At 34.7% G+C, this 24,711-nt stretch overlaps 1 protein-coding gene across 2 annotated transcripts in view; it reads left to right on the top strand.

The window, feature by feature from the left end:
• The window catches only part of hmcn1 (hemicentin 1), a 280,760-nt gene that overhangs the window by 85,338 nt on the left and 170,711 nt on the right, over nucleotides 1-24,711 (top strand). For both annotated transcript variants that reach the window (XM_039735773.1, XM_039735774.1), the window contains exons 3-10: nucleotides 1,168-1,326; nucleotides 6,911-7,033; nucleotides 12,930-13,101; nucleotides 13,531-13,637; nucleotides 17,173-17,293; nucleotides 18,127-18,390; nucleotides 22,085-22,229; nucleotides 22,628-22,749. In XM_039735773.1, the coding sequence (XP_039591707.1) occupies nucleotides 1,168-1,326; nucleotides 6,911-7,033; nucleotides 12,930-13,101; nucleotides 13,531-13,637; nucleotides 17,173-17,293; nucleotides 18,127-18,390; nucleotides 22,085-22,229; nucleotides 22,628-22,749 (1,213 nt within the window). The remainder of the gene's footprint in view (nucleotides 1-1,167; nucleotides 1,327-6,910; nucleotides 7,034-12,929; nucleotides 13,102-13,530; nucleotides 13,638-17,172; nucleotides 17,294-18,126; nucleotides 18,391-22,084; nucleotides 22,230-22,627; nucleotides 22,750-24,711) is intronic.

Below are 24,711 nucleotides of genomic sequence, written 5' to 3'. Positions count from 1 at the left end.
TAAAGATGTCTTATAGGTTTCTGAGGCTTTTACCATTGTAGTAACTGGATCTACTTTTCCCTTTTGTGACTGCTTTCACCCTTCTGTCTCTAGTGCCATTTGTAACATTTTCAGTAATAACATTAATAATAATAATAATTAATCATTTTTTTTCACTTACAAATGCAAGATGTGACTTTTTAATATATTGTATGTTGAATATTTTTATCTGATAATTAGTCTGGCTCTCTGTGATGCTGATTGGACTAAATAGGTTGAAAAATAGATTAATTGACGTTTCCCTTATTGCCCATTGGCTTCTGTTTGACTTTAGAAATTGCAGTTATTTCACTTTGAAATACAGTTTTGTGTGTTATCATTATTTTACATGTTCTGTTTGCTTGTTATTTCTCTGAATCTTGTGCATAGCCTAGAGTGAAACACATATGTACTTAATTTCTTTGAACAGACAATCCCTTCAATGGGTGTGTTTTTGTTATACTGGTGTAAAGTTTCTCGTCTCACTGATGCTGTTTTTAGAAGATTTTTGAAAAGTTGCAAAACAGCTTGAGGATTTCTCTAACCAAACATTTTATAGAACCTACCCCCTTTGTTTATATTTACTAACACAAGACTTTTGTTGTCGAATGTGGAGTTTCACAACTAACTAGTTTCCCTCAACAAATGCAAATTTCAGACAAAGAAGGAAAGCAAACAGCACCCTTAGATAAAAAATGGCACCTGTGTTTGTGTCAAGCCATAACAATGTCTGGAATGGGGATGCAAAAAGATATAGCATGACATTACATTCTCATACGGTTTTAGACAAATTCAGAATTGTAAGGAGCTGCAGCCTATCCCAGCACAACTTGGGCACAAGGCAGAAAGGTACAGTTTCATAAAAATATACTTGGTTGGTTAATACAAGCAAATTCTGTTGGTAAGGAGCTAGTTCTTTTGCCGGCTGCTTCAAGTTTTTAATTAATTTACTGTGGATACTTTACAGTATTATCATGAAGCACATCACCTTATAAGTTTGCTACTTTAGTAGATTATCAAATATATTCCAGATTTTTAAATAAATGCTTATTACAAAAACAAATTTAATTTAAGCATAAAACAATACCTAAGAAACTGTTAATAATGCATGTATTTCTTTCATATTAGTTATGATGTTTTCTTTTCCAGGGAGGAGGGGATTGCCCAGAAATGAGCATTGGTGCTATTAAGATTGCTCTGGAAATATCTCTGCCAGGTTCCTTCATCTATGTTTTTACAGATGCTCGTTCAAAAGACTACAAGCTCACAAACGAAGTCCTACAGCTTATCCAGCAAAAGCAGTCTCAGGTAAGAAAAGCACAACAAATAAATGAATGATATCTATACATATAAAGGAGAGCTGGGATCCGAGAGACTGTGTTTGTGGAGGGATGGAGAGTTAAGGCGGGTGGGGGAGTCACGTGATCATTTCCCCTCCCATTCACCTCATTTCATTCACATCATTTCACTCCGAGCTGAGCTCCACTGAGCTCCGCATCTGACGCGGTCTTAGCGTTCTTTTTCCTTAGTGTTTAGTCCTCTCTCCTTTACTGATTTATATAAAGGAGAGTTGGGATCTGAGAGACTGTGTTTGTGTGTTTGTGGAGGGATGGAGAGTTAAGGCGGGTGGGGGAGTCACGTGATCATCTCCACTCCCATTCACCTCATTTCATTCACTTCATTTCGCTCCGAGCTGAGCTCCGCAGCTGACGTGGTCTTAGCGTTCTTTTTCCTTATGTTAGTCCACTCTCCTTTACTGATTTACTGTTTACTAGACGCAGTACTTACTGAATAGTATTTTTTCCTTTAGTGTTTCTACTTAGTGTTTCTTAGTGTTTAGTAGACGCGGTGTGCCGGTGTTCCCGGCGGTGTTGTGGTTTACTGTTACTTTCTACTTCGTTTTGCACTTTACTGTTTAGTAGACATTTACTTTATCTCATTTACTGTTGTTTTTACTGTTGATCCCGGCGGTGTTGCCCTTTTTTACTTTATCTCATTTAGTGTTTGTAGACTTTTACTTTATCTCATTTACTGTTGTTCCCGGCGGTGTTGCCGTTTTCCCCGTTTCTATTTTTTATGTAGCATGTTCACAAATTAGTCATAGAGAAAATTTATATATTTTGGCTCCAGGAGGACAAACTCAAACTGTTGTATATAAAGAAGCCCTATAAGTCGCATGTAGATACATAATTATTCCAACTACAGACTGCAGCGAAGCGCACGAGGTCTGCTAGTTAATAATAAATCAGGAAACCAAGTTCAGATTTATGTGTGATGTTTTCGTAAATTATGTTGTGTTACAATTGTCATTTTATTATTGAGTGTCATTAGCTACTCTGTTCACATCTAAAAAAAACAGAATTTCCAATTAAAGTCTTTTGGGATAATTACTCAAATTGCAGAATAGCAGTTTTCATCATGATGTCCCTTTTGGCATTTTTTAATTCAATAATTATTTAACATTCAGTGGAAGGACAAAATATGTTCATACCTGTATGTGGACTGTCAGGATAAAGGAAAAAGAACAAAAATCAGAAAGATTGTTATTTTTTAATATTTATTTTTATTGATTTAAATTGAAACAGATAACATTCCATACAGTCAAGTCAAATTTAACAAATCAAATTAAAATTCGACCTCCACCCAAGAGAAAAATAGAGGAGCCAGCAACCAAAGCCACTCTATAAAAGGAGCAAGAAAGCAAGGGTATACGTATCCCCAAAATGAAGGCTTATTCTAAAATGTTATTGATTAGATCCTGCCATATTTTTTAAAAAGTTTTGAACATATCCTCTAAGTGAGAATTAGATTTTTTCCAATTGGTTACCCACTGACTTAAGAGTGGTGAGGTGGGATTCTTCCAGTTGAGTAGGATAAGTCTACGTGCAAGTAGTGTTGTAAACGAGATTACAGTTTGTTTGTCCTTCTCCACTTTAAGGCCATCTGGGAGTCCACCAAACACAGCTGTCAATGGATTAGGAGAGATTCTGACACCAAGCATGCAAAGATTTTTGTCCAAAATGTTAAATCAGAAAGATTGTTAAGTCTATGAATTCCTTGAACCATTTTTTCAGTGCAAACAAAAAAGTTATTTATTCAAAAATAGTTTTTTACCAAGAATGTAGAGATCAGAGGAGCAATTTTAGTATTATCTCAGACTACTAACTTTTTAAAATCAAGGCCCAAAACATTTGTAGGTTTATGCTTTTTTTTTACTGGCAAGGCCTTTCTGTTCAATAAGTTTTTCACGGAGATACATAGTACCAACTCTTAATGGTTTACTCTTCTTTCACAGAGTATACCGTGAAATATTTAAACAAAATTGAGTTGAATTTTAGTGGTGTTTTGTTTGACTCATGCAATGGGAGCTGGTTTATATAATTCAGGTTTATCAGAATATCTTTAGCTGCTTCTTCTCGGACTTAGTTGCCTTTCACTTGTAGTACTCACAAGTTGGACTTTATTGGGGCTTTACACCTGACTTTTCATTAATTTCATTTTAACTGATCTTGCCCTTTCTATTTGAATTATTGCACAAATCCTCCTGCTTTACAAAGCTAATCCATTCCTGAAAACGCCTTTGTAAAATACATTTTCATAATGCAAACATCTAATTACCATGAATTTAAATGGAAACCATTTCTAAACATTCCCTGTGTCCAGAAATGACCCCATTTGTATTCAGATATCTCCAAAACAAGAAAATTGACAAAATTAATTTATATCAGTCATCAAAACAAACCCCATTGAGACATTGTCCATTATTCAATATTGTAAAGACATTTTCTTTTATTCAGTATTGTAAAAAAAAAAAATGTTAACCTAAACTTTATTACTTCAACTATCACATTCAAATGAATGACTTTTAAATTTTGGGATTGTCCAAATGATTTCACAATTTTTTTTAGAGCTATGATGAGTGTGATAATGTGAGAACACATGTGAACAAGTGATAAGTTGACTGGGCCACAGCTGCCATGAGGACTGTGCCTGAACGCAGCATCAGCTGTTATTCTCTTATTATGTTTATTTTCTAATGTTTTAAAAGTAAATCCAAGTGGGCAGAACCCCTAATAATACAGACGTGGAGCCATGAGAGCAGTAATCTCGGTTCCTATCTAGGTCTCCTTAAGGCCCACTCTAACAGTACTGCCTTAATTTCCCTTTGTCTTTATCTTTCCTCTCCTCATCTTTTCCGGTGACTTAATTGCTGTTGTTTGTTTTGTTTAATTAAGTAAATTATTGCTTCATTCTGAGGTTTATAGTTTCTCATTTTGAGGTTTGCTATCATTTTGGACTTCCACCTCTTTAGTATGTATAGCATTTGTAAACAAAGTATTATTGGTTTAGGCTTTTTTGTGTTTCATTATTTTGGGGTTCTTACCCTTTATGCCTTTATTTAGTAAATTATTATGAAAAACCTGGTATTTTTAAAATTAAAGTTTGTGTTTTTTGTTTCAACCTATTGCTTTAATTATTTTGTTAACAACATTTGTGCTCCATTAATTAATTAATTAATTTAAAGAACATTTTTTAGTGGATTTTTATAACAGTGTACATGAAAAGTAAGGTGCAGGTAAGTAATATTTCAAACGGTAAAGAAGAACTTTCTGATTGTCTGAGACAACCTTTCATGTGACTAGAACAATGTCTGTCACTGATGCCTGCAAAACCAAACAAATACTTTCTATTGTTATGCAGAATGTCTTTCAAAATTAATAAGCATTCATTTGGGGTGTGGTGATTGATTAATGCCGTGCAAAATTTCACTTGGTTACAAGAAGTGGAAGACACTGCTGCAACCGGATCACTGTAAATAAAGCATGTCTAGCTAATTTTGAAGTATTATAAGATCACGGTCAATGTTACTCAGTGAGGGAGCAACTCAGAGTCTATCAAACCAATAATAAACTCTAACAGCTAATGGATGCTAATTAGGCTATAACTGTAAACTTTATAGGTCATAACATTTTCCACATCCAGATGCGTTCTTGCCTAATGTCAATAGCATTTTCTCACCATGTATTGTTTTTATATATTTTTTTCTTTCTTGTTATGTATATACTTACTCAATGTAAAATATTTTTTATGCATTTAAATGAACATATAGAGCACTGCAATAGGTCCTAAATGAATAGGATTATTTCCTGCCTTGTACCAGATTTTGCTGTGATAGACTGTAGGTCACACAACCTTGAACTGAATTAACAAGGTTTGTTATATTATTTGAAAAGTTGTTCTTTTGGCCATACATTTATACTGCAGAATAAAAAAAAGACATATGATTCTGCTTTTTCGTACAGTGACTCGATATATTTATGTTTCCTTTTAGCTACTGTATGTCGAATGTTGATATGCATGGAGGTAGCATTATAAACAATCAGCACATTCAAATGAATGACAGTTAACATTAGAGTACTAACTTAGCCCAATAATTGCAGTTATTGCAGTTTCAATGTTTCATTGTAATAACATATTCCTTCAGTTATATTTGAATGTAGTTTAAACATTCTATAATAAGTATGTTCTTTTATGAGATACCTAATTCTAGTCACGAGAGCCCTGATGAGATTTTTACACAGTAAGTTATACAGTATTTGTTAAATTCGCATTTAACTTTAACTGCTTCTCTGTATCGATAAACTTTTTGTTAGTTAACTATGAAAAAATGTTTGTTCAGTATTTTAACTCCTGAAACTTCATTTCAAACAAATCCAGATGTGCACTTCCTGAATGAGCAACCATAGTGCTGACAAAGTATTAAAATTTGCATTTTATGTGCTGCTGCTTGAAAGATGAAAATGAATACTGCAGACAGCTTTCTCTTATAAACACACATTCTTACACTGTACACCCAAATTTAAATATACTAGCCAACCCGTGGCGTACCATACGCTGCATAAGAAGGCCGGTTTTTTAATGATATTTAAGCACAGGGAGAAAATTAACAATTGAAAAATGGTAATGTAATAAATCAGCAAGAAAGGCAACATTGTAACAATGCACGGAACGAACCAACACACAATCGTCCGTGACTGAAAACTGGCGGACCGCCATCGCTCATGTGCCCACCTCCAACTCGTCACTTGAGTCGTTGTCGTCTTTGCACAGTTCAGATGCACCTGTGATTCATGTAGACTTTCCGTGTTCCTGCAGGAACATCTAAGAAGACGCATGTTTGTCGCGGTTGCGAATTGCTGTATGTAGCGTATAAAACAGTTTGCTATGGTGCACGCGGTCGTGTGTCGTAACCGAAAACTCGGTTTTTAAAGACTGCTTACTTCATTGTGTTTTAACCTCAGTTGTAAAGGATTGTTTTAAGGATCCCATGAGATACACCTCGCAAACGTTTTACACGCTGCATATGATGATTCACCTCCGGCGTGACTCCTTCCTGTGTGCGCCGTAGGTGTCTTACTTGTCGGCGGCTTAGTGAATCCACGCCCCTTCCGGCGTGCTTTCCATGGGTATCTTGCCTTAGTGAATTATATATATAGATTCTTGTCTTAAACTGATTAACCAAGTATTTAAAAGCATTTTAATTATTAGCTGAAATGGAATGATTTTGAAATGAAGATCATGAAATAATTAAAGCATAAGGAGTGCAGAACTGAAATGCATAAAACAAAAAGAACAATAAAGGCTGAAATCATATAATATGAATATTATATGAAATATAATTTATATTATGTACATTTTTACTTAAACTCTGTGCTTGACAAATTACCATGTAAAATTCAGTCTTTTTTTTGACTGGAATTAGGTTTAACCATAAAGTTGTCTGTTTTGGTTACTTTTTCAGCCAGTCTGATGGAGAATATAGTATAGCTATTTGATGAAAGAACATATATTATATTACATTTTTCAAATGTGTGACCTTTATGTCTGCTAGGTTGTTTTTGTACTGACTGGAGATTGTGATGATCGGGCACATATTGGTTATAAAGTTTATGAGGAGATAGCTTCTACAAGCTCTGGGCAAATCTTTCACTTGGATAAAAAACAAGTTAATGAGGTAAGCTTCTTTTCTTTTCTTTGAAGCTATGTTGCTGTTCCTTGCAGGTAATTCTATGCCTGCTTGATTTTTAAACCTACAGTATTTCCTATACATTTTTTCTTTAAAATACAGACACACACAAACACACAACCACAACATTAAAATCAAAACCCCTCATGCTGCCAAAACAGTCTCTGACCTGTTGAAGCATGGATTCCACAAGACCTCTGGAGGTGTCCAGTGGTATATGGCACAAAGGGGTTAGCAGCAGATCCTATAAGTCCTGTAAGATCAGAGGTAGGGTCTAAATGGATCGGACATGTTTTTTCAGCATGTCCCACAAATGCTTGATCGGACTGAGATCTGGGGAATTTGGAGGCCAAATCAACATGTTGAACTCTTTGTTATGTACCCCAAACCATTCCTGAACAATCTTTGCAGTGTTTCAGGACACATTATCCTAATGAAAAAGGTCACTTACATCAGGGAATATTTTTGCCACAAAGGGGTATATGTGGTCTGCAACAATCTTTAGGTAGATAGTACGTGTCAAAGTAGCATCCACATGAATGCCAGGACCCGCGGTTTCTCAGAACATTTCCCAGATCATTACACTGCCTCCACCAGCTTGCCATCTTCTCAAACTGCAAACTACTGCCATCTCATCCCCAGGTAAATGGTGCAGACATAACTGGTTGTCCACATGATCTAAAATAAAATGTGATTCATCAGACCAGGCCATCTTCTTCCTTGCTGCATCGTTCAGTTCTGATGTTCACTTGCCCATTGTAGGTACATTCAGAGTTGGATAGGGGTTAGCATGGGCATTCTGACCAGTCTATAGTTATGCAGCCCCATCGCATATGCAGCATTCTGCGATGCATTGTATGTTCTGACACTTTTTCCTCATGGCCAGCATTGGTTTTTCAGCATTTGTGCTATACTAGCTCTTCTGTGGGACTGGACGAGACATGCTAGCCTTTGCTCCATACATACATCAGTGAGCCTTGAATGCCCATGATCCTTTTGCCAGTTGTCCTTCCTTAGAACACTTTTGGTAGTTACTAACCACTACAGACTGAAAACACCCCACAAGTCCTGCAATTTTGGCCATACTCTGACCCGCCATGCAGCAATTACAATCCGTCTCTCTCCGTCCGTTGCTCAGATCCTTACACTTGCTTTCACCACATCATCTTAAATAACTGACTGTTCACTTGATGCCTAATATGTCTCACCCCTTTACAGATGCTAATACAATGAGATAATCAATGCTATATTCACTTCACTTTGTCAGTGGTTTTAATGTTGTGGCTGATTGGTGTATGTATATGTGTGGTGTGTGTTTAGTTATTTCTTCTTTACAATTATGGCAAACAGCCTTTCATTTGCCAATTTTATTGTTATTTATGTTAAGGCATGCTTTGTACTCACAACTCAGGATCTAATAGTACCTGATTTACAATACAGTAATCCAAATATGTATAAATAAGCTATCAACAAACCAGCAAAAACCAACACCTTCTTATTCGTTTCATTTCTTCACCAACTCCCCATATGAGCATTCCTATCCCACTTCCTACTCTGATTTGCCAGGGTGAGGCAGAAGGCTCCATTTTAAGCCAGACCCAGAAATACTTTCCACGACACTCTTTGGGGCCAGGCAGAACCTTCACCTACCATGAATTCCACCTCCCAGGAGCTCACTCCAGTGACACCCAAGAATCCCAAACGTGTTGCCCTCCAGAACTACAACTTCCATGCAGCCTTGTGGGTGATGGGAGCTTGCCCAATATATAATGCCACTCAGTTTATTGGGGAACACATGTCTCCAGGAGGCAGTCTCCTTCTATCCTTGTGTTATACTGGCTCCCGACTGGAAAATGGAACAGCAACCTTCCTGGGGACGCCCATTCATACACACTGTCCATCCATTTTGGCCTCCTGTTTGGGTACAGTATTTAGTAAAAATCAGGTTTAGCACATACAGTATATGTTCTTATAGAGCAGAAAAATGTAACAGTGACTACAGAAAGTGAGTTTAAAATAAGGATAATATAGAAAAATAATGAAAATTACATTTTTATTGCTGAATTCTTAAAGTATTGTTAATTTGTGAGTCATTTGCAGCAGTAGATTTTTTTTTGAAAAGTTATAAAGTTTTGAGTTGTGAGAACTGAAAAAAATGATTTTTGTAGAATAATCACACACTGATATTTTAAGACTGTACATTTAGTTTATTTGAACATTAAAGAATTACCTATTATTTTCTTTATTTGTGAACATTTTTTTAATGGTCTCCTACATTAACAATTTTTAAAGTAATCAGGTGTAATTTTATAGAAGAAATATGGGTTTTTTTATTGTTTTTACACATTACTTTTAAATGTGACAAAAACTTTTACTTTATACTGTTTAATCATGCACAGAAATTTACCTTCTCTTAGAAAAACGTAAATTGTGAGGACAAAAGCAAAGAGGAGCAAATAACAAGTGTTATTTAACTGAAAACAAAATTCCATTATTCCTAATTCATTTGTTTAGAAAAAGTTGTTTGCAATCTTAGTGATTGTTCTAAATCAGATCTGGGACCCCAACAGTCATTCTTTAATTCAAATCAGCTGCGGAAGGATGTGTGGAGCTGCTGATTGTCAGTTTTAAAGCTCTAAATGGATATTAGAAAGCCCATTCCTAGAATTTTCATGGTTTTATCTGCTTCTAAACAAGGAACATAATTGGACAAAGTATCTCTGTGAGTTACTCAGAGTTTAAAAGACATTTTTCCTCTCACTTGGTGAGTTTTCTTTGGTTAAATCATGCAGCGGAAATAAGCAGAAATAACAATTTGTAACTTTCAGTGCGACTTTGTATTTCCTCCCTTATTGACAACGGAATAAACAAAGTGTAAAAGACATCAATAGCCTACATTTTTTACTATTTATTAGTGATCTAGTTTTTTTTTTAAATTATTGCTGCTTATCCATCCAAATATTAATCCCGTCATTTAGGTCATTGGGGTGCATCACTTGAGAACTGTGTGCAAACTAAACATGAACAAATGATTTCTTCAATGTAATTTTTATTAAATGACAATAGCAGGGCTTCTGTTTCAAGGAAAGGTATAATTTGTGATGTCATTAAAATCAATTTTATTTGTAAAAATGTGGGTGTTGTGTCAGTATCCTGGTTGCTATTATGTGATCCATTGTATTCAAGCGTAATTATGTATGCCTAGTTACTCACAGTAACAACAGTAGTCATTATTGTGAATAAAACAAGAAACTGAATGAAATTCTGTTCAGAAGTAAATCTTATTGGCCGGATTAAATTTTGTAGAAGTGAATGTGAGAAACCTTTATATATTGAAAATTCAATTGTATTTCCACGGCTGTAAATGTTATTAGTGTAAAAGGCTAAAATATTTTGGCATTTTTTTAAATATTGCTCCAGCATGCAGGCAGATTTGGTACAGTATATTTTTCTCACATACTTACGGACTGAATTTCCCATTTCTGTGTCACTCTGTGGTACTGTACATGCTTTCACCCTGAAGTGCAGTATGCAAAGACAATAAGAAGAAGAAACATGAAAACACAATGAAGAGCACACCAATAATAAGGACAACATGCAAAGAAAGTGAGAAGCACTCACGTAAAAGAAATTGCAAGCAAAATAAACATCATACAATCTAAAGACAGCAAAAAACAGAAACAAACGGTAGAAGATGTGTTCTACCTACAGGAGACAAGCTGCAACAGTGATAATAGTGCGAGAATGCTTAGTGGGAATAGTAGAAGGGACAAGATTTTCTGGCAGAGAAACCATGATGGCAGTGCTGGGCTTTGTGTACCTGGTTTATAAATCACTCATCTGAGTTACGTTTGCATAGTTTTATTATTTTACAGACTGGTGATAAAAACATGGATGAAGTATATAACAATCTTTGACTTGGCCAAAAGAAAAAATATTATTTGCAATTTGGTTCCTCTCCCTAACCCAGCAAGAAAAAGAAGACAAAGAGATAAAATATTCATATGGGTTTAAACAGACAGTAGAAAGTTCTTTGTCTTTGATCTAAAGTGTATCTGTTCTTTAACAGAATATTAGCACTATCAATCAGCAAATAAGAAATGTATTTGGAGAAGCCTGTTGGAACCAGGTCAACAACATAAATGAAAGGTTTTAGTTGAGAAAATATTCTTTAAACCTATTTTAGTGAAGGAATTTAAGTGATTGAAAATTGGAAAACAAAGCCTACAAAGACTACACAGAAGTTAATTTTATAGCATTCATAGTTTATATATTACCTCTGATTTGAATTTTGTTGTTTTTCACACCTTCCAATTAAGTATGAAAATAAGATGAGATATATTTGGATGTTTTAAATTGTGTCTACTCTGAAAGTGTTACATCACTTTACTGACACAGCATCATCAGAATATACCTTACGTTAAATGTACTGTCAAGAACTAAAAATTATTTCATTTTTATTTTTTCACTGTTACAGTAGCTTCCAGTACTGACAGTTTCTTTCTCACTTTTTTCTGTTCCTTTTATGTAGTTAATGGGAAATTTCTTGGCTGAGATTATGTTTGAGCACAGCAGAGTTAAAAGTTCCAGGAAACTTGACTTAGCAATTTCCAAGTTCATGATCTAGTAAAACTGCCAAGAGTTTTCTGGATCTTCTTATGAAAAATTACCAGAAAAAGCACACAGAGTGTCATGACATCCTCATGTATGATATGCTGTCATCGTGTGTGTGTGAACTAATGGCAAGAAATATAGCGAGTGTTCATTGAAAATGATGTTTGATCATATAGCTGATTTGTTTTTGTAGAATAGCCTTTAGAAAAGTGTTTGGAAGGGCTTTTAAGTATCCAGTCCAAGGGAAAAAAATTGTTAAATCCGCTTACTGTATCACCAGACATGGCCATGTGCCTGTTTTGCAGATGCTGTTTGAGAACTCAGCTTAGTGTAGCTGTCTTGAAATATACCTCTTCATATTCTTGCTGCCTTAAAGTGTTTTTATTTATTTTTATTTTTATGTTTTTTTGATCATTAGTGTTATGGTTTGAATTCCTCTTTATGATTCACGTAAATGTAAAATAATAATTAAAAGTAATCATTTTGGCAATTAACCCTTACTCCCTACAGAATCAGTACATTTTCTTTCAGACAAAACATAAACTGTACTGGCCTTAGAAATACTCATTTTGCTTTGCAGCATGATGTTATTTCATCTGCTACATGTCAGCAGAATACTGTCCTGTGACTTATTTGGATCATTACATATTATCCTGAGTCTGACTCAGGTTTAACGATATTTACATAGAATTCTAAGCCCAAGTCACGCATGGGGTTAATAATAAGTTTAATTAAAGGTATAGTGAAGTACTGTATGTGGATGAGATATTGGGCCAGCTTATCTATTAACTAAACAAACAAGCCCGAATGACTAAATCTAATGACTAAACATCTGTTAAAAACACATCTCTTCAATGAGTACTGTTCTTCATGTATGTGATTTCTACTGCCTTCTATTGAATTGTAAAGTGTCCTTGAGTGTATGAAAGGCGCTACATAAATAAAACTTATTATTATTATTAAATGGTCTATATTGAATATATCTTTATTAGGTAATTCCTACAGATGATAAAATGAGTACAGTAATCACCGAAGAGGTAATGGGATATTGTGGCTTTACACAGAATAATTTAATACTTATTCACTGTGACATTACTTAACTAAATGTGTAGGTTATTCACAATATGTTGTTTTCATATAATAGAAATATTATCTACAGTATAATTAAAATAACAGAATGAGTAATGGATAATTGCACAGTATCTGTTATAGAATAAATGTATTCTAAAACATGTATTTGTTTATTCAGTGTTTTACTACTTTTATTTAGGTGCTGAAATGGGTTGAAGAAGCTGTCCAAGCCTCAAAAGTTCATCTTTTATCAACTGATCACCATACTGGGACTTCATATAGCTGGCAGATTCCTTTTGATCCAAGTTTAAAAGAAGTAACAGTTGCTTTAAGTGGTCCTGCCCCTTTAATTGAAATAAGGGACCCTCAAGGTAGTACTTTTGCTGGTTAATTTTCTCGAACCTAAGTATACTTTAGTATGTTAGGAATTTTTTTCCTCTTCACATATAACTTTTAAAACCAATATACTTTTTGATTTTTAACTAAATAATTGTATATATTATATGAAACACCCCCTGTACTTCTTTTACGTTCTTTAAAATCTAATAAGTCACAAATACATTTTCAGGCAGTGAATTAAAAATAGTGATAGTCATATAGCATTTTAATATGAAATTGTTTAGACAAGTGAAAAAGGACAGAAAACTGTTATGACCCAGTTCAACTAGAAAACAAAAACTCTCTAAGGATGATTGACTTATTTAGATACAGCATAAGGAATGAAAATAAGCAGCCTGAACTCTAAAACTGCAATTTTCATATCCTGAATGTGCGATATTTTGTTTTGTGTTGTTTTTTAGGGAAATTAATAAAAAAGGGAGCTGGCTTGAATGAACTGCTTCATATTCCTAACTCTGCCAAAGTTGTAAACGTTAAGGACCCAAATCCAGGAATGTGGTCTATAAAGGTATGAATGCACCAAAATTTTCCTTTGAATTGTAGTAAACATTGCTTTCATTTATCAACAGACTTTATTATTAAAGTACTGTAGCCCGTGATCCATAACCACTTACAGTAATATAATGTCAAATGCTTTCCTTAATTTTTTTTTTGTTAACTGACTCATGGATTAGGACTTGAGCAATCCTGGCATTAGACTGATGTCTCATTCACGGGTGGTTACTGTGTAAGTCCATTATTGAAACATTTTAAATAGAGGTCGGTACCTGGAGAAAAACACTTAAGCATTTAAACTTTACGTAGATAGTGACTGGATGGAAATTAAATGCAGATTACTCAAGCTAACTACTTCTACTTCTTTTAATCTAAATGATTACTTTGATGATGAATGATTAATGTTCTGGTTGTTTTAATATATATCACTGTTTTTCATTTGACATAGTTATGTTGTGATGTGTTACTGTGTCATTTTGTATTTATTTTTGTAAATTACTTTACTTTTTCACTAATTACATTAAGGAATCCAATATGTAGTTATATAAAAAGTGCAATAAAGCTCAGAACCAGTTTGGGTTTTAAATACCATACTATACCAACAATGAAGGATTTATTACACTGAAAAATATTTCTAAAAATATATTTAATTTTCATTTTAAATGTCCAATTTCAAATGAACATTAGGTAAAATACATAGAAGACTATAGAAATTTGAAATTCAAATGTACCAAATAATTGCACATGCAGAAGAGTAGACTGAAATAGAAAAAGAAACCTTCATGAATGAAGTAAAACCTTAATAAATATTTTATTAAATAAAATTTTAAATAAATTAAAGAGTTAAAAAGCCTGAAATAACAAGGTTCTTAAAATGAACAGATGATTATATGGAATGAATAAATTGGACACATAAATAATTAAATAAATATATTACCAAATGCATTAGAGTAATTAATGAAATAACCCACCTATCATTTATTTATATATTTATGTATGTATGCATGTATGGATTTTTTAGTTAATAATCTTTAATAAATGCTGTTATTATTGTTTTGTCCTGAATTATTAACATCCTTATGTTTTACTTTTTAACTTTTTCAGTGTCTTCAATGCTCATTGCTGTCATTAATTTGACCTGATTTTGACACCCAGTTTTATACTGATTGACCATCTTACCCTGTAGTACAGACAATCCAATGTTTAAAGTATTGTGACAAGTTTTTCACCACCTTCCTTATATCATCTATTTTTGTGTATTTCTCACTATGAAATGCTTCACATCTTTAGACAAAATATATAAAATCCATCTCTCTGTCTGTCTTTATGTCTGTCTGCTTTAAACAAGAGAACTACTTAATGTATTTAGGTCGGGTTTTTTCTATAATTTTCTTGAACATTATGGTTGATTTTGTGATTTCTCTCATCACGCTAAGTATTATAGTTCAGTTGAATTTGAGAGACAGGCTGCAGGCCGAGGGGAGGGGGAGGCGGGACCTCAAGAATGGGGAGCTGGGCGGGGCCATCCTCACTCACAAACTAGCCTCCGTTTGAGTTGCTCTCCAAGCGCATTCAGTCTGTATATCTGTCCGCTTTTCACAAGAGAATTACTTAACAGATTTAGATCTGGTTGTTTTCTATAATATGCTTGAACTTTCTGATTGATTTTGCGACTGCTCTCATTGCGCTAAGTACCATAGTTCGCTTGCGGTACCAATGTATTTATGCAAATCCAACAGAGTGGTTGAGGGCTGAGAGCAGAGGGGCGGGGCCTTCCTCATTCCCTCACCAGCCTCTGTTCGAGCTGGTCTACGTCTCGTCACGTGTTGGAGTGCACCTTGCCTCTGCTTAGCTCACGATACCTGTTCAACAGACATTATCATCTACAGATTGTTAAAGAGTAATGTTTGACGTTTTTGAGAGAGAGATCACAGCTACGTGTGTTTTAGATGATACCTGCTCTTCTGCCTATGCGGAGGGGCGCTCTCCCGTCAGAGCTGAACATGATCAGATACAGTGGCAACTTTTGACGTTGGAGCGTACCTACCTTCTGCTTGGCCAGAGATACTTTGCCAGCTTTTTACATTTTTGGCAAAGATATCACAGTTACATTCTCACCTCTGATAGCAAAATCAAAAATATTGTATATCAAGAGGCTCTCGGATATGAAATCTATCAATATAAGTTCTTCTCAATACAAATTATTCCATTTTTTTTTTTAAATTTTTTAATTGATATTTAAAGTTTGCCCAGGCGGCACGGTGGCGCAGTGGTAGCGCTGCTGCCTCGCAGTTAGGAGACCCGGGTTCGCTTCCCGGGTCCTCCCTGCATGGAGTTTGCATGTTCTCCCCGTGTCTGCGTGGGTTTCCTCCGAGTGCTCCGGTTTCCTCCCACAATCCAAAGACATGCAGGTTAGGTGGATTGGCGATTCTAAATTGGCCCTAGTGTGTGCTTGGTGTGTGGGTGTGTTTGTGTGTGTCCTGTGGTGGGTTGGCACCCTGCCCAGGATTGGTTCCTGCCTTGTGTTGGCTGGGATTGGCTCCAGCAGACCCCCGTGACCCTGTATTCGGATTCAGCGGGTTAGAAACTGGATGGATGGAAGTTTGTCCTGTTTCACTATTATGCGGGCGGAGCCATGGGGGATAGCTAGCACTAGATAAAGAGAATCAGAGTAAACATTTAACACCATTTCTAAATTGCTGCTTAATACATTTAGGTAATAGTTATCTAGCGTGTATTGCTGATGTGAAAAGTAACCAAACTTAATTGATAATTACACTCAGCTGACTGAACCTAGTCAGATACAATTGTAGCCAGCCCTGTTGAATCTAAACCTCATCATATACTGTTCCTTACCAAGTGTGTGAAGTATTCACCACAAGGCTTCTAGAAGAACACTTTGTCTTGATCAAAGGAAATTTCAGAAGAAATGAGGAAAACATTTATTGAAATCTTCCAATCAATGAAAGGTTATAATGGCTCTGGAACTCCACTACACCACAGTGAGAGCAATTACAAATTATAGGATGCATACTTTGTTTTTTTTGCTCTTCCCTAATTGAAGAAATGTAAGAAAAATAACAGCATTTCATCCTGAATAAATGAAATTTAGGATGCTTTCACTGATTTCATTCATGGAACGTGGACAAATTTGACCCTAGGATGTTATGACTGTTGAACACCAAAGCGATGTGATTGTGAAAAATCTTAGTATTCTAAATTATCAGAGTCATAATGTGAATGTAATATATTCAGTGAGGTGACAGCTGCCTGTGGACACGGTCAGTGTAACAAGAAGCCAGTTTAGGTAGCATTTAGTAATTAATGACTGGGTCTGGGATGATATAGATTACAAAGAATTTAACATGCTACTTTAGTTTTGATGGAGTTTGAGAAACACTGGTAAATTAACAATCGATCTTAAGATGGAGTTTACAATGTGCTTAGCATTATGATGCTTTTGTGAAACACAGTCCAATACATAAAATATACTATCTAACCAAGTCTATAGCATTTATTTGTAAACTATTGTTGTATATATTTTTAAGACTTCCAGCTCAGGAAGACATTCTATTAGAATATCAGGACTCAGCACCATTGACTTTCGTGCTGGTTTTGCAAGGAGACCTACTTTGGACTTTAAAAAAACTTCAAGTAGGCCTGTGCAAGGTAAGATGTTCAGTTGTTCTTTGTGCATGTGCTGACAAGAATTTTATAAGTAGACTTGTGCTGGGAAGAAAATAAGCTAACCTAACCTAAGTTCAACTAAACTGATTTATTTGTGTCAATGCTGCAAATACAAAATGTTGAGTATTTTTTTTGATTATTTATATTTTTTACTTTGTTATTCTCTTCCTATTTTTTAAATCAAATTAAAAATTGATAAAATTGAGTTTGTGACAGTGCCTTCTCTGTATATTTTAACATTTGACTTAAAATGGGAAAAAGATCATATATTTGGACTATAAAAGCTTGCCTTATTCAAAATTGAGTAGCAGAAGGTAAAGGAAGTAAATTTGCATAACAATGAGCTAACACAGGTGAATGCAGGTTAATGTCCATTTAACTAACCAAAAGAGTGAGATTTCTTTTTTTGACTCCTATTAAAAGTTAAAAAATGTAGTTCTGGTCTGAATGTGTGGTTCAATATATAAACAAATAAATAAACATATAAGTACAGTACATTAACATAAAATGCTTATAAAAAATTTTGGGACCAAAAGGTTTTACATCAAGTGTTAACCTCATGCTGGACTTTTAGCGTTCCTCTTCTTTTTGATTTTCTGTGTTGTCACTATTATATATTTTCATACAGTACTTTGTACTAAAGTTTGTATGAATGTTCACCTTAAACTATGGTGCTTGTTTTTGGAGCTGTGTTAAGTGCTCTGAGCCATTGAATATTAAGAAGAGTGCTATATAAAATGAAACTTTTTTTAGAAATGCAAATAAGAATATTTGATTGCAGTTTTAAATCTAATTTACTGTTTTTCTGACTTTAGGCATACCCACCTTTGTTCTATTAAATACCACTGGCATCATCCACCCAGCACGAGCTGATCGGTTAGAGTTGCTAAGTACATCTGGTGAAGTTTTAAAAACAATTCCTATTAAGTTCTACCCTGACAGAAAGCCTTATGGAATCTGGAATGTAACTGAATTCATCCCTCCAGATGAAGCCTTCTTCCTTAAAGTGACAGGCTATGACACAAGTGATTATATGTTTCAAAGGGTATCCAGTGTTTCATTCTCAAGTGTTATTCCAGGTTAGTTGTAAATATTTCATATTTATCATAATTGAAGAATCAAGAAAAAAAAGACATATTACATATATTGCTTGCTCTAATGCTCCTTGTGCACAAATCTTAATGTTAAAAATCAAGAGATACTTGTCTTCCATTTTATGAAGTTTCTGCATTTTAGATAAGCCTGTTTTACTTTTCATTAAAACAGTTATAGGAAACATACAATATATAGATATATATTTTTTCACATAAAGCATCCAGGGGGCTGCACGGTGGCACAGTGGTAGCACTGCTGCCTCGCAGTAAGAAGACCTAGGTTTGCTTCCTGGGTCCTCCCTGCGTGGAGTTTGCATGTTCTCCCCGTGTTTGCATGTGCTTCCTCTGGGTGCTTGGGTTTCCTCTCATAGTCCAAAGACATGCAGGTTAGGTGCATTGACGATCCTAAATTGTCCCTAGTGTGTGCTTGGTATGTGTGTGTGTGCCCTGCAGTGGGCTGGCGCCTTGCCCGGGATTTGTTCCTGCCTTGTGCCCTGTGCTGGCTGCGATTGGCTCCAGCAGACCTCTGTGACCCTGTGTTAGGATATAGAGGGTTGGAAAATGACTAACTGACTCATGAAAACATCCAGGTTGTACATTAAAGTGTTGCTTGGAATGTAAATTTCTTCTGCTGTGCAAAAAACAGCAGCCATGTTGCTCGTTGGACTGAATGGTAATGAGTTGTCTGAAGTAACAGACAGCATCTCTGTTTGGGGATTTGGTCTTCAAGCATTGATACTTTAAAGAGAGAAATGTCTCATTCTGAACAGTGAAATGTGAAAACAAGGTGATGTGTGCAAAGATAAATTATTTTAAATTTAGATTTATGTAGTTTTTTGAATAAATTATAAAATTTTGAACTTGATTTAAAAGTTTTATTTTGATAAAATATTACTCAACCACTAAAGCATTTAAACATTTTGCTGTATTCTTCCTTATGATCTGAATTTGCATTTTTGTTGTCTCAAAGTAACATTTCTTATGCATAATGAAATAAATTAAACAAAAAATAATAAACAGTGAGGAGGCCCACATGTCCTGACCTGATGCAGTAGATTTGCATTCTTTTCTTTTAGAAGTCTTACCTGGATATCAACCTTTAATGACTTTTACTCTGTAAGAAGAAAAATGCACAAATGAAGGTAAAGGTTTGTCATCTGCTGCGTCCCATTTAACAGCAGCAATGTGCAGCAACTATACAACTCAAAAATAATATATAATACAATACAATACAATTTATTTGTGTATAGCCCAAAATCACACAAGGAGTGCCGCAATGGGCTTTAACAGACCCTGCCTCTTGACAACTCCCCCAGCCTTGACTCTCTAAGAAGACAAGGAACAACTCCCAAAAAAAAAACCCCAGTAGGGAAAAAATGGAAGAATATCAAAATAAACGGAAGCAATGCCTGCTATTGGCTGCTATACAATTAAGTTACTGAGGGCTAGTAGGGCACCATCAGTCGCTAGATGCAGATTGACTGCCATCTTCTGGTGGGAGTCTTCAGTTATATGAGCATGGGGCTGGAAGGGGCAGAACTTCATGAACATTCTAGAATTTATATCAGGGCTCCTCACAGGTCTCCTCCTCCATTCTAAGACTACAATAGTGGGAGAGTGCAGTGTGTCTGCCAGCACGTAACTGTCCCTGTTTCACTTAGCAAGTCAGGGATCCCCATCTGCTCCCTCCTTGTGTATGCATGACAGTATATAAAAGTGTTTATTTGATATTGCAGATCCCCATCCATCTATTCATTTTCTCAGTAATCAGCAGCATTGTGTTTAATTAACCCTGAATGAGTTGCCCAACCATCACAGGACGTACATGCACATATAAATCAGCTTTAAATGACACAAGTATTCCATAGATGTTTATTATATTACTAGTAATAAACAAATTGCCAGTTTGTGTGTGATCAATTACATTTATTTCTGCTTCTCCGACTCTGTGCTATAAAAAGATATTGCCATATTTTCAGGCTTTTGAGAAGATTGATTTAAAAGCAGTAAGCATCATTTCAGTTTCCTATTTCGTTTTTAAATGAGGATTTCACATTCACTTGCCAGAAGGTAGTATTTGCCCATGAACACCACATCACCTTTGTTGTGTTTCGTCTCATTTAATTTAACAGTATGCTACTTGTTGAAATACAGAGTTTGTTGGCTTGTAGAAAATTTAATGACTAAACTGATTGGCTTCTTTATCAACAACATATAGTGATTTAGTCTGAAAATTAATTTTGACATTTAGTGCCTCTCACTGCCCTGTTCTTTTTTTATCATCTGTATTCCTTCTTTTAGACTTGAATCTATAACTCAATTATATCATATGTCCAAGATAATACAGTTGTTTTAGCTCATGTAGTTTCTTTCAGCACTCCTTGCATTAGGGAGAAATACTTTTTAATGCAAAAATTCAACAATTTTTATTTAATCCATATAATTTATCTACTTTCTACAAAATGTCTAACTTACATGTTTGCACACTCCCCCCGAAATCCTCCAAACCAGAATATTTTGCTATTTTTCTTTTAGTTTTTGTCTTTTCACTAAATGTTGTGTTTATAATGAATGGATATGCAATGGTAGAAAAAACAAAAAATCTTCTTGTTCACCCAATGCCTTTGTCCAAGAATTATGATTAAATGTTACATTGTGAAGGTTCTTCTCTAGCACTGAGAGTATATAAAAAAGCAGATTTATTTGTGTCCTTGAGTTTCATTCCATGGTCCAACAATTTGTTTTGCAAAGTGTATGTGCTTATTTTTATGCTTTCTTTTTCTATTTTAAATCTCTTAAATATTTTATTAGCAAAAAACTTTGACAATATTCATACCATTAATGCAATATACAGTATAATTATATATTTAAGTCTTTTCTATCCCTTTCCTTCCACTAAATGATATGCAATAAAGCAATAAAAAAGCAAAGGTCAAATATATTCAAGAGAAGCTAACACATTTTATATAATAGATGGATGGGCTTCCACTGAGTTAACTTTATTCTTTCCAGATTCAGACCAACTGTATTCCTCTAGCCAAAGCAAAATGGACAAAGAACTAGGGCTGTTTCAATTGAGCAAAATCTGCTGACAAGGCTAGCACTGTCACAAAGTTCTGTACATTAGAATGATTGTTGAGGATGGGTGTTCCATCTTGAATTATTCCAAAGTATGTACAGTAGGTAGTGGACAAAAGTCTATTAATCTTATAAAAGCCTCCAGCTCCATATTTAAAGCTGCTGAATGTCCAGTAGAGAGAGCAGTGCCAAAGCATGGCTGGATTTGGCTGGATGCAACTTTCACAGGTGATATTCATTCCTGGGTTGGATCAGAGAGTTTGTTCTTAGAGACGTGTGAAATTTCATTCATGTATGTGCTGCCAAATTTAAACTGACGTGTATTCTTCGAAGAATAAGGTTTTCTATAACTGTTTTCAATAGTAGTAAGTTTGAGTTATTTTGTAACTATTGATATTTGTATAGCTGTTTAGGGCTGGGGACTTATTTTGGAAAATTAAATAAATTACAATGAACAAAATCTGCAACATTCATGTACTGAAGCATCCAATTTCATTAACATCAACATGAACTTTGCTTGTCCTGTTAGGCTGAGTAATGTATGCAGGATGCATTTATTATGTTATGTGCTTGTGATTTTAAGTGAATTCTGTCATTACAGATGCTCCAAAAGTGTTGATGCCTCCTCGAACGCAAGGGTACTATCTGCAAAATGGATCTATATCCTGTTATATTGAAAGTTTAATTCCTTTCACACTGCGGTTTAGTAGAGATGGTGTTAAGCTTGGATTAGATCAGTTCTTCAGGTATATTTGTTTTTCTTTCTCAGTTCTTTATGCTGCTGAGCACTGGCAACAGTTTACTATTGCTTGGACAGGTTGACAAATGATGTATTTCATAAGTTTAAGAAAGGTTACAATTTTTTGCTATGACCAGTATAGAGAGCAAATTGTCCAATTTGTAAAGTCAAGAACGTCTTCTATATAATGTTTATTTTTCCAAGGACTCAAGATGCTGAATGTCACATATATGAAATATACAATAGCATATTTTAATTACTTTTTAGTTAAAAGTGGCTTAATTGAAGTACATTTTATTATTTTGAAATGTTGATGTTTGTTTTAGCTCATGTAATAGAGTATACGTAAAACATGTACTATTAATTTCATGTTTTTGATAAATATTTTAATAATATTTATAACAGGGAAAGTGCAAGTGCCACATTAGAATTTGATGTTGTCTCTTTGGAAGATGAAGGATACTATGAATGCATTGCAATCAACAGTGCTGGTACAGGTCGTGCTCAAACATATCTGGATGTCTCAGGTACTAATAATCCCTGTAATTAAAGGATTATTCATTATGGGTCTCAACATCAACAGTTATGTTTATATTGATGTTTGCTTTTTTGAAGCCTTTATTACTTTTAGCATGAGAATAAAAATTGAAAAAAAAAATAGATGTATTAGTAATGGATATCTTAGTATTGTAGTAATCTTATAGCAGAAAGACGGGTCCTGGGGTTTAGAGCACGCTGCATGCCAATATTCAATGCTTGGGTGCTGCCTCTGTTTTTTTTGGTTCTGGAGTCTGAATTCTTACGTTAAAATTTTATTAAGTGCTATTTTCATTTTTATGGGGTGCACTTTCTTTGAAAGCTGACAGTAAATCTTGGTATTGAAAAAAGTTACTGTTAAGAATGTGTTTATTTTTTATATTCATCTTGTTTGGTCTGTGGTGGGCTGGCGCCCTGCCTGGGGTTTGTTTCCTGCCTTGCACCCTGTGTTGGCTGGGATTGGCTCCAGCAGACCCCCGTAACCCTGTAGTTTGGATATAGCGGGTTGGATAATGGATGGATGGATCTTGTTTGGTGCACATACTCTTTTCTATTAGGAAAAGATTAAGTTCTTCAATGAGATCTTATCAGCAAAAAAAATTATGAAAAATTTTATGTAAATGCAGTAAAGCAGCAATAATAATAGATTCTTGCCATCCAAAAACACTATCAAAACTATCTAAAGGAACAATAACTAAAAGATGTGTACTTCTCCAGTTTCTATACTTAGTACACTATGTTGAGGCATCTAGCAGAAAAAGTCCATGGGCGTTTTGTCATGGAGTTAGTTTGGGAAGCACGGCTTTAGGCTACAGTCATTTTTACAGATGATTGAACTACTTACATTGCTTGCATTTTTCTGACTTTGAACAGGTATACTACCTAAAGGATAGCATTGTCTTCATTAACATAATAATTATATATTATTGTTAATGTTTACAGAAGACTTCACTACTGTTCTTTTTTGGCATTTATTGACTTTTGAATGTGTGAGAGTCTCAAAGAAATTTGGAACAAGTGCCGTCCATTCAAAGAATCTAATTGCCTGTATATACTTTATCTTTTATAAAACACTTTAAAAAAATGGTCTTCAGCATGGTGTTTTTAACTCACCCACCTAATGCTTTTCAAAGTATCATACTGAAAATTAGAATTTCAGTGTTGACACAACCTTACTGCAGGCATATGATTTAAAGAGAATTCAAACAGAACTTTTCATGTTAACTTACAAAAAATATATATGTCAGGCCAACATGAACAAAACTCAGATTAGTCAAAGACTTCGAGTATATGCTTTAACATTTTGATTGACCTCTAATGTATTTCTTAAAGAGATTTGGTTTAACTCCCTGAATTTAATGTCTAATCATTTTTGATCTATGAAACACCAGATTTGTTGAATGAAAAGTTATCTTCAGCATGCTTTTTAGTTTGCAAATATCTCCAATCTCCCTAGTATTTACTTGCAACGTTTACAAATGTAGCCTTTACAATTTTATTGTACCATAAAGGTAAAATGACAATAAAGGCTTTCTAATTCTAGTAAAATCTCCTACGATGCTTTGTTGCTTACTATGTTTTTTGAAAATGCCAGTTTAATCCACCTTTCATTGACTGTAGGAGTTAAATTATCATGTTGCTCTCATGAAGCCTCCTTGAAGATGTTGTTAAACAGTGCAGTGTTAAAAAATAACCTGTCAAATTTTTGAAATGGGTCGATGAGAAATAGTCCGCATCAGAAGATCTCAAAAGTAAATATAAGATAAGAGCGTATGTGTATGGTGACTTTATTGCAGTGCTCACAAAGAAAATCTAAAAAAAGGTGTTTTTGCAATTAAGCAGCCATTTGCTTTAAATTGTTTTAGGTTAAAGTAACAAATAATTAGGATTAGAGTACACTAGCTATTTGATATTTTTTGATTATACTGGACACCTTGTATTGTTCCATTAGC

The sequence above is a fragment of the Polypterus senegalus genome, chromosome 14 (genome assembly GCF_016835505.1).
Source record: "Polypterus senegalus isolate Bchr_013 chromosome 14, ASM1683550v1, whole genome shotgun sequence".
NCBI lineage: Eukaryota > Metazoa > Chordata > Cladistia > Polypteriformes > Polypteridae > Polypterus > Polypterus senegalus.
Note: the sequence above shows the minus strand (reverse complement) of the source record. Positions and strands in the feature narration are given on the sequence as shown.